Here is an 11,440-nt window from a genome sequence, read left to right as displayed (position 1 = left end):
GGAAACCTGGCACCATCCCTATGTTGAAGCATGGTGGTGGCAGCATCATGCTTTGTTTTTTTTTTTCAGCGGCAGGAACTGGAAGACTAGTCAGGGTTTAGGGAAAGATGAATGGCACAAAGTACAGAGAGATCCTTGATGAAAACCTGCTCAAGAGATCTCAGGACCATAGACTGGGCAAAGGTTCACCTTCCAACAGGACAACGACCCTAAGCACACTGCCAAGACAACGCAGGAGTGGCTTCGGGACAAGTCTTGAATGTCCTTGAGTGGCTCAGCCAGAGTCTGGACTTGAACCCAATCGAATATCTCTGGAGAGACCTGAAAATAGCTGTGTAGCAACCCTCCTCATCCAACGTGACAGAGCTTGAGAGGATCTGCAGAGAAGAATGGGAGAAACTCCTGAAATACAGGTGAGCCAAGCTTGTAGCATCATACCCAAGAAGACTCGAGCCTGTAATCACTGCCAAAGGTGTTTCAACAAAGTACTGAGTAAAGGGTCTGAATAATTATGTAAATGTGATTTTCAGTTGTATTTATTTTAAATAAATGTGCAAGTTTTTACTTTGTTATAATGGGGTATTGTGTGTAGATTGACGAGGGAAAATATATTTAATCCATTTTAGAATAAGGATTAACGTAGCAAAATGTGAAAAAAGTCAAGGGGTCTGAATGCACTGTATACCTGACTTGGAATTTAGTGGTACACTTTGAAGTTGATCCACTAGGTGGTGGTATAGACCAAATATCATAATCCAAGTGGAATATTGTGCTCTCTCTTCCTGTCTTCCTCTCTCCTTTCTCTTTTTCTCTCTTTCTCACTTTGTCTTTCTCTCTCTCTCTCCAATTTAATGGCTTTATTGGCATGGGAAACACATCTTAACATGTCATTATGTCTATATACAGTTTTGTAACGATGTGCAAATAGGGGAAATAAATAAACATAAATATGGGTTGTATTTACAATGTAGTTTGTTCTTCACTGTTTGCCCTTATCTGGTTGCAACAGGTCACACATCTTGCTGCTGTGATGGCACACTGTGGTATTTCACCCAGTAGATATGGGAGTTTTTCAAAATTGGGTTTGTTTTCTAATTCTTTGGATCTGTGTAATCTGAGGGAAATATGTGTCTCTAATATGGTCATACATAGGGCATGAGATTAGGAAGTGCAGCTCAGTTTCCACCTCATTTTGGTGGCAGTGTGCACATACAGTGAGGGGAAAAAGTATTTGATCCCCTGCTGATTTTGTACGTTTGCCCACTGACAAAGAAATTATCAGTCTATAATTTTAATGGTAGGTTTATTTGAACAGTGCGAGACAGAATAACAACAACAAAAAAATCCAGAAAAATGCATGTCAAAAATGTTATAAATTGATTTGCATTTTAATGAGGGAAATAAGTTGAAAACACCTAGCTGTCTGTTTAAACGACTAGCACACAGCTCAGACACCCATGCATACCCCACAAGACATACCACCAGAGGTCTCTTCACACACCCCATGTCCAGAACAGAATATGGGAGGCGCACAGTATGACTACATGGAACTCTATTCCACATCAAGTAACTAATGCAAGCAGTAGAATCAGATTTTAAAAAACATAAAAATACACCTTATGGAACAGCGGGGACTGTGAAGCAACACAAACATAGGCGCATACACACACGATAACATACGCACTATACACACACGTACACATGGATTTTGGGATGTAGCTAAGTGGTACTGGAGTAGGGGCCTGAGGGCACACACTTAGTGTGTTGTGAAATCTGTTATGAATATATTGTAATGTTTTTAAAATTGTATAACTGCCTTCATTGTATAACTGCCTTCACCCCTGGAAGAGTATCTGCTGGAAGAGTATCTGCTGGAAGAGTAGCTGCTGCCCTGGCAGGAACTAATGGGGATCCATAATAAATACAAATACCTGGAGGGCCAATCATTATGAACAGTCTGCCTCTGAATGTGTCATAGCTCTGTTTGTTAGTCACTGTGATCTGAAATGGAAAGAGAAATGGAGAGATGTTTTACCCTTATCCTTACACAGTTACAGGTTCCATACTGTGCCCAGAAATATCCTTTATGCAATTCATGCTTCAAATATGTTTCACATGTTTTAGTGCAGAATCATATTTCAACTGAGTTAAGTTTTAAACTAGATCCTCATGACACAGTGTCTGTGTCCCAAATGGCACCCTATTCCTCAGCCTGGCTACGGTCAAAAGTAGTGCACTATGTAGGGAATAGGGTGCTATATGGGGCCCCTAGTTGATGAGTCTGTACTCTGTACTTCTATCATACTCTCTCCCTGGGTCAGCGGGGTGCCGTAGAGGAAGCCATTATCATGGGGTGCCTCTGGGTAAAACGAAGCCAGCTGGGAAGGACTGCATGTTGCACATAAATAGCATGGGATTATTGTAGACCCACCCTGCTTTTCAGAATGGGAGAGTGAGAGAGTTTAGACACCTACCAATTTGCTGTAAGTCGTTCTAGATACGAGTGTCTGCTAAATGATTCAAATGTAAATGTTATGTAAGTGATGATCACTGCAGTCTGCATGAATGTCAGTTGTGACACACCTGTACATGTAATGAAGCTTTAAATTAAATAATGTGAAGAAATTAAAATCAACATTTATCTGTTCATTGGGAATGCATTACGTTGTTGCTGTTGGTCAATCATTAAAGGTCTAATCACAAACTTCAGGTTCTGCTGTTTTTAAAGAGGCGACTTAATCTCCGCCTAACCATAGTGTTTCAGGAAGGGTTCAAATTCATTCTGGACAATCTCTCTCTACAGCTGGAACACAAATAGCTCCCACAAGGGCATAATCCTTGATATCTGCCTTGACCACCAGCACACTGGCCACACACACTGTGTACAAGTAGATAGGAACACAAGCACCAAAGGATATCACTATTTGATAGGCTACATTTACATGAGGTTACAAATAACATGGAACTCGGGCAGTGAACTGATTGGCACTTAAACACCGTGTCCACACCACTACTCAGCCTTATGGCATATAATACACTTGACATACATACTGCCATCTGACATCAGCATATATACTGGCAGCACAATATTGTTCTTACTATAAAACTATTTAATCACTGGTAAGTTCTCTAAAATATCTATTGTAAAACACAAATGATCATTTGATATATATAGGATAAGTGATCAATGTAAATAAAAATCAGCTTGTTGTCATTGACTAAACTTGACTGTTAAAATAAATCAGCCTGTCCAGTCTGCCATCTTGTTTTGAGGTGTGATTACATCTAAACATTACAATAACAGGGGAGGTTAGCATTTTTGCAGGGGTATGATATTTGTGACTCTAAGTTTCTCACTCATCCTTATTCACGATTCATTCAGGACTATCCGTAATCATGGTAGCATCCACATGATGTATTAGTGTTTAGAAACATATATTACTACTTACAAAAAAAGTCACTTCAAAATGTCACAATACATTATTTACCATTTCATTATCTATTGGGAACAAAATAATCTGAAACACAACCAAAGCATACTCCAAGAAAGGTTCAAATCTCACCTTTCTTGTAAAAAACAGTTGTAAACAAGCGGAGGTGTAGTCATTTTTTAGGACCCAAACTCAAGTACTCATGATGATGTATTTCCTATTCAACTAAACGGCATGAATGAGGCTTGAAATGACTTCTATTTTTTTGTAAATATAGTATAATCAATTTATAAAACGACTAACTGTAAGATTTCACCTTCCTTATAACTGTAAAATACATATTTGTATGTTTAGTGTTAGAGAAAAAGTACATATTTTCTAAAGGTCTCTCGATCAAAATGTCTGCCCCATCACTGGGATTTTATATTATATGTTATATTTTTTTTCTGATCGTTATGTTAAACCTTATCTGCCTACATATTCTGAGATATAGCTAATTTACAGTCTTTATTCGTAGCTAGGGAAAACGCATTGGATGGACACGGTATGGAGCGCATGAGATGCAGAACCAGACTAGGCGACATAGCCTACAATTGAAGAGCCTACAAACCAACATGGTAAGGTTTTATGGTGAAGCTGAGGAAATAGTCTACCCTACGCCCTCACAAGAATGTCACAATGTCTCTCACTGCTAAAACATTGTATAACATTGTATTATCAAACTTGTAGGCCAGACAGGTAGTGGAAGCAGGATGCGACGATCTTAAACGGACACTAACCTGACGCACTCGGGTTTTGATTTCCTCAGAGTCCTAAAGTGCCCTAATTTTTAGAATCAAGTAGATTTATGTTTATTTGGCTCGTCTATTTGATATCATAATTTTAATGATATAAAACGTGTGTATGAAGTAGGCCTCACAAATATATTGATTATCACTAGGTTAATATTCCAGGTGTAGGAATTAAAATGTAGAGGACCAGTGATACGACCGGCGCTATGACCCCGTTGCGCCCGATTCTCAGCAGCGTTAACGTTGGTAAATGCTATACGGGATCCTTGAGACGTCCATTCCCTAAACCCTAATTTAACCATAACCCTTACCTAACCCTTACCATTTAAAATGTAAACTTCAACGATGTAATTCCAGAGTTGGGACGTCCCAAGGAACCCGGATAGCACGGACCGTTTTACGCGAGCGAAGAGGACACAGTGGCATTAATCAGCAGCTCAGAAAATCAAGAGATCAAAATGATGCTGCTGCTTGTGAAAAGGGATTAAACGGAATAAATCTTTCGTCAGTGGCAAATCCAGCGTTCATTAGGTTACTGTTCCAGTTTTCTGCAGTGATGTTTTTGTAACCAGCGCATTTTATCCGGGTTTTTGGTCAGGTTGGCGTTTTAATGACTAATGAATCGTTTTCAATTTCCATGGGAAAACACTGGATGCACGCAGCCTAAAACAATACCGTCGTTTTTTAAATTCTCTTCTGCTATTCAGTTCTAGTCGGCACGGCACATAGGCTCACCGACTCCCCAACATAATTGACTGTCGGTGAGAACGGACCAATTTGTGCTGACAACCGAGGAAAGGAAAGGGAAAGATGTCGTTGCTGAGCAGCGGTTGTGATGCTTGACTGATCATGATGAAGACCGATTCCTCATCTTCTAAAAGCACCGGCTCCGGTTCGACGCTGAGGAGCCCATCCCCGCACCGGAACGCATACGAGGCGGGGATGCAGGCGCTGAGGCCTGCCAAGGACAATGCTGCGAAAGGCGATCATATGCAGGAAGGGCACCGCGGCCGCAGGAGTTATGGCTCCAATGTTCACCGTATCAAGAACATGTTCCAGCAGATGCAAGGCCCAGGGAGCACATCTCCCTGCAGGGAGGGAGGGGAGGACCCAGAGAAGACTACTGAGAGGGTGCGTCTCTCCCTCCCCAGAGCCGGTAGCCTGAATGAGAATGTGGACCACAGCGCCTTGCTGAAGCTGGGATCCACTGTCTCAGAGCGGGTTAACCGGTTCGACCCTAATGCCAAAGCGGAGAATGGGCAGGCTCTCCAAGCTTCATCACCCAGCTACTCCAAGTTGCAGGAGACACGGAAGATTTTCGAACAACAGAAGGCGGCCCAGCAGCTGGAGCGGGAGAAGCAGGCTGCTGCCACCAACCGGGTCCTGCTGAAAACAGAGCAGACCTCGGGCCTGGGCATCCAGGATGGCAGGCTGGACGTGGTGGCGCGGTTCAATGGCAGCACAGAGTCCCTGGACAGCCTGGACACCACCGAGGCCGTGTCCCCCACCGTCTCCCAGCTCAGCGCTGTCTTCGAACGGGCCTCAGAGCTCCGCAACAACCTGCATCGCCTGTCCTCCACACCTCCGCTGCCCTCCCGGGGGGTCAGCACCAAGGTGGGGGTGCAGCTCAACTCCAAAATCATATCTAAGAGGGCGAACCGTGCTTCTGCCCTCCCACCAACCAGTCAGGAGGAGGAAGGGGGTTGGGGCCGCAGCCAGAGGGACCAGGATGGACCTCCCAGAAGCCTCAGGGCCTCATCCTCCTCCACTTCCGATGGCCAAAGCGGAGGGAAGAATGGAGGGCACAGTGGCCCCACACTCCCTGAGCCCAGAGAGGGCCGGGATAAGACTGGGCCAGACTCTGGGTCCCAGGCCAAAATTGAGGGCCAGTCTGAGGATCGTTCTGGTGACCTGGAGCCCAGCAGCACCATAGTTAAATCTGACATCCACCACTTCTCTCTGGAGAATGGAGAGAACAGTACAGAGAGAGAGGCCCAGGTAAGGGAGACCTCTCCCAAGGGCACAAGCAGTGAGAGGGGGAGGCAGGGTGGAGATGGAGAGATGGGCCAGGGGGGTACAGCAGAGGAGGGGGAAGAGAGGACTGTAAAGGAGGATCAGTCAGTGGGAGAACAGGTGGCTATCAGAATGTACAGCGCAGTGGGGGAGGACTCTGGAGGGAGCCAGCAGGAAGAGGAGGAGGATGAAGATGAGCCATACGAGCCCGAGTCCAGCTGTCATGAGAAACCTGGGCTGCCTGAAGAGGAGGACCCTCCACCTAGCCGGAAGATCTGCTTCAGCACGGGGCCTATCAAGGTGAGTTCACACTCTAATAGAATAAACACCCACTCACACACCTGCATACATACACATATATACACACACACACACACACACACTATATATACACACACACACACACATACATACACACACACACATACAAACACACACGCACCGGCACACACCCACACACACCCACCCACACATGGACCCATACACACACGCACACACACCCATACACGCACCCACACACACGCACACACACACACACGCACACATCCACACACGCGCTGTATTCAATTATATTTAGTACTTCATATGTCTCCATCTTTACAACCAGTCCTTATGTAGTGTGGCCCTACCACAGATTTCATATGTCTCCATCTTTACAACCAGTCCTTATGTAGTGTGGCCCTACCACAGATTTCATATGTCTCCATCTTAACAACCAGTCCTTATGTAGTGTGGCCCTACCACAGATTTCATATGTCTCCATCTTAACAACCAGTCCTTATGTAGTGTGGCCCTACCACAGATTTGATATGTCTCCATCTTTACAACCAGTCCTTATGTAGTGTGGCCCTACCACAGATTTCATATGTCTCCATCTTTACAACCAGTCCTTATGTAGTGTGGCCCTACCACAGATTTCCTTCAAGCCATAGATTATATGCCTAGTAATTTCCCCACTCCCCTCCCTCTGCCAATAAACATTACACTCAAAAGTTCCAAAATAAGAAAAGACATTTCAAATGTCATATTATGTCTATATACAGTGTTGTAACGATGTTCAAGTACAAAAGGCAAAATATATCAACATAAATATGGGTTGTTTTTACGATGATGTTTGTTCTTCACTGGTTGCCCTTTTCTTGTAGCAACATGTCACACAACTTTCTGCTGTGATGGCACACTGTGGTATTTCACCCAGTAGATATGAGAGTTTATCATTATTGGATTTGATTTAGAATTCTTTGTGGGTCCAAGTAATCTGAGGGAAATATGTGTCTCTAATATGGTCATACATTTAGTGGTTAGAATGTTGGGCCAGTAACCGAAAGGTTGCTGGATCGAATCCCCGAGCTGACAAGACATCTGTCGTTCTGCCTGAGCAAGGCAGTTAACCCACTGTTCCCCGGGCGCCGAAGACATGGATATCGATTACGGCAGGCCCCCGCACCTCTCTAATTCAGAGGGGTTGGGTTAAATGCGGAAGACACATTTCAGTTGAAGGCATTCAGTTGTACAACTGACTAGGTATCCCCTATTTCCCTATTGGGCAGGAGGTTAGGAAATGCATCTCAGTTTCCACCTCATTTTGTGCACAGTGTGCACATAGCCTGTCTTCTCTTGAGAGCCAGGTCTGCCTACGGCGGCCTCCCTTAATAGCAATTCTCACTGAGTCTGTACATAGTCAAAGCTTTCCTTAAGTTTGAGTCAGTCACAGTGGTCAGGTATTCTGCCACTGTGTACTCTCTGTTTAGGGCCAAATAGCATTCTAGTTTGCTCAGTTTTTTTGTTAATTCTTTCCAAAGTGTCAAATAATTCTCTTTTTGTTTTCTCAATTTTGTTGGGTCTAATTGGGTTGCGTCCTGGGGCTCTGTGGGGTCTGTTTGTGTTTGTGAACAGAGCCCCAGGACCAGCTAGCTTAGGGGACTCTTCTCCAGGTTCATCTCTCTGTAAGTGATGGCTTTGTTATGGAAGGTTTGGGATTCGCTTCCTTTTAGGTTGTTGTATAATTTAACGGCTCTCTTCTGGATTTTGGATAATTAGCGAGTATCGTCCCAATTCTACTCTGCATGCATTATTTTAGCACAATTCTTCATGTAGAGTTTCAATTTAGTGTTTTTCCCATTTTGTGAATTCTTGGTTGGTGAGCAGACCCCAGACCTCACAACCATAAAGGGCAATAGATTCTATAACTGATTCAAGTATTTTTTGCCAGATCCTAATTGGTATGTCAAATTGTATGTTCCTTTTGATGGCATAGAAGGCCCTTCTTGCCTTGTCTCTGAGATCGTTCACTGCTTTGTGGAAGTTACCTGTGGCGCTGATGTTTAGGCCGAGGTATGTAAAGTTTTTGTGTGCTCTAGGGCAACGGTAACTCGATGGAATATGTATTTGTAGTCCTGGCAACTGGACCTTTTTTGGAACACCATTATTTTGTCTTATTGAGATTTACTGTCAGGGCCCAGGTCCTTCTCTCTCTCTCTCTCTCTCTCTCTCACTCTCTCGCTCTACTATCTCTCTCTCGCTCTCTCGCTCTACTATCTCTCTCTCGCTCTCTCGCTCTACTATCTCTCTCTCGCTCTCTCGCTCTACTATCTCTCTCTCGCTCTCTCTCGCTCGCTCTCTCTCTCTCTCTCTCTCTCTCTCTCTACTCTCTCTCTCTACTATCTCTCTCTCTACTATCTCTCTCTCTCTCTCTACTATCTCTCTCTACTCTCTCTCTCTCTACTATCTCTCTGTCTCTCTCTCTACTATATATCTCTCTCTCTCTCTACTATCTCTCTCTCTATCTCGCTATCTACTCTCCCTCCCTCTCTCTACTTTTTTTCTCTATCTCTCTATCTACTCTCTCTCTTTACTCTCATTCTCCCTCTCTCTACTATTTCTCTCTCTCTACTCGCTGTCTTTACACACTCTCTCTACTCTGTAAATAATTGTTAGGGAGGAACAAAGAGGCAGAATAATTAGCATAGCTGCTCTTTTATTGTGTGTTGGCATATTCTGACTGTCTGGGTTTATAAAAGGTCAACAGTTGTGCAGTGGTTGGTTTTATATGGGTGGCAGTAATGCACCTACAAATATGTTTTGCAAACTGCCATTAAACTCCAAAGAAGAATAAGTGGTTGGTTTATATGGGCTGGTTGGTGGTTGGTTCATGCTCATGTGCTTTAAGTAAGTTAATGTACATCACTAGATGAGGAGAAGTCATATTAAGGATTTTTCTCTCAGCATGGTAGAGAAGTAGCCCTGATATGGCTGTAGCCTCCATTATCCAGAACCAGCATGCTTCATTTCCTGCTGATGGGCTATCCACTGTGGATGGGGTTCCCATTGTATTCAATCTGGTTAGCTAGGCATATGCTAGAACATTCACACCTGGCATAATTACCTTTATTTGCCAATGACATTTATACTCATTTCAAACGGAAGGTGTGGTATGTTACCTGTAAAAAATCTAAGGCAATCTTTACATGACCATCTTTCAAACAACCCCTTAGTTACCACTTATGTGCAGGTAGACCCCTTTCTACATATCAGTGGGTAACTTGGACATTTGGAAGGGTGGTGGTTGTTGTTAAACCATGGGGGCTGTTTACAGTTCAAAATAGGGAGGTGTTAATGAAGTGGAAGTGGAACAATGGAAGTGTTAATGATTTACCTGCAAAAAAACAGAGAACCATTCACACTGACCTGATACCTATAGAGAAGGAGACAACCATTCAGACTGACCTGATACCTATAGAGAAGGAGACAACCATTCACACTGACCTGATACCTATAGAGAAGGAGACAACCATTCACACTGACCTGATACCTATAGAGAAGGAGACAACCATTCACACTGACCTGATACCTATAGAGAAGGAGACAACCATTCAGACTGACCTGATACCTATAGAGAAGGAGACAACCATTCACACTGACCTGATACCTATAGAGAAGGAGACAACCATTCAGACTGACCTGATACCTATAGAGAAGGAGACAACCATTCACACTGACCTGATACCTATAGAGAAGGAGACAACCATTCACACTGACCTGATACCTATAGAGAAGGAGACAACCATTCACACTGACCTGATACCTATAGAGAAGGAGACAACCATTCACACTGACCTGACACCTGTATTTTGGTTACAAGGTCTGTGAAAATGCAGGAATCATGACAAAGTCTTTAGGTGGCTTTTATTTTTCCATGTTTTATTTGTTGTTGTTTTTTTTTAACCTCCTACCGCTTTCAGATATACCAAAACCTTGGGTATACAAATGCAGGCAAGATAAATTAGTGGGATTTTGGTCTGTGTATGCATTTACCCAGAATTTGATTACCGTAATTTCCAGATTATTAAGTGCACCTGAATATAAGCCGCATCCACTGAATTTTAAAAAAAATATTATTTTGAACATAAATAAGCCGCACATGTCTATAAGCCGCAGGTGCCTACCGGTACATTGAAACAAATGAACTTTACACAGGCTTTAACGAAACACGGCTTGTAACAAAAATAAATAGGCTTTAACGAAACACGGCTTGTAACAAAAATAAATAGGCTTTAACGAAACACGGCTTTTAACAAAAAATAAAAAATTAGCAGTAAGCTTTAGTTGTCTTTTTGCACTGAGTCAATTCCTCACGCTGCTGTTTCCAACGTCTTATCATCGACTCATTAAGACCAAGCTCCCGTGCAGCAGCTCTATTTCCTTTTCCAACAGCCAGATCAATCGCCTTCAACTTGAAAGCTGCATCATATGCATTTCTCCGTGTCTTTGCCATAATGAGGGTGACAAAATGACTACCGTAATCAGAATGATGGGAAGTTTGAGAGCGCTCGATTTAATCTAAACAGTAAACAAAAAAGTTGTTTGACCTTAACCCGTTCGGCAATTTCATTGGTCTAATGAAAGCTTCATGCCGCCAAAAAACTGAGCACGTCACAGAATGTGTTTTTTTGAGAAAAAAAAATTGAAAGCGGGAAAAATCCATATATTAGCCGCGTCATTGTTTAAGCCGCGAGGTTCAAAGCCTGGGAAAAAAGTTGTGGCTTATAGTCCGGAATTTACGGTAGGTGAAATGGCGCTGCCAAAGTAAGCAGAATCCACATTAAACAGAATCCACATTAAACAGAATCCACAGTAAGCAGAATCCACAGTAAGCAGAATCCACAGTAAGCAGAATCCACAGTAAGCAGAATCCACAGTAAACAG

The 11,440-nt window shown here is 43.2% G+C and overlaps 1 protein-coding gene across 1 annotated transcript in view; it reads left to right on the top strand.

The window, feature by feature from the left end:
• The first annotated feature begins 4,413 nt into the window (after nucleotides 1–4,413).
• LOC106610511 (neurabin-2) overlaps nucleotides 4,414–11,440 on the top strand; it is a 31,111-nt gene continuing 24,084 nt past the window's right edge. Inside the window, exon 1 of the mRNA XM_014209897.2 lies at nucleotides 4,414–6,535. Coding sequence (XP_014065372.1) covers nucleotides 5,072–6,535 — 1,464 coding nt within the window. The 5' untranslated portion in view covers nucleotides 4,414–5,071. The remainder of the gene's footprint in view (nucleotides 6,536–11,440) is intronic.

The sequence above is a fragment of the Salmo salar genome, chromosome ssa01 (genome assembly GCF_905237065.1).
Source record: "Salmo salar chromosome ssa01, Ssal_v3.1, whole genome shotgun sequence".
Taxonomy (NCBI): domain Eukaryota; kingdom Metazoa; phylum Chordata; class Actinopteri; order Salmoniformes; family Salmonidae; genus Salmo; species Salmo salar.
The sequence above is the reverse complement of the archived record's forward strand: the minus strand, read 5'-3'. Positions and strand labels throughout refer to the sequence as shown.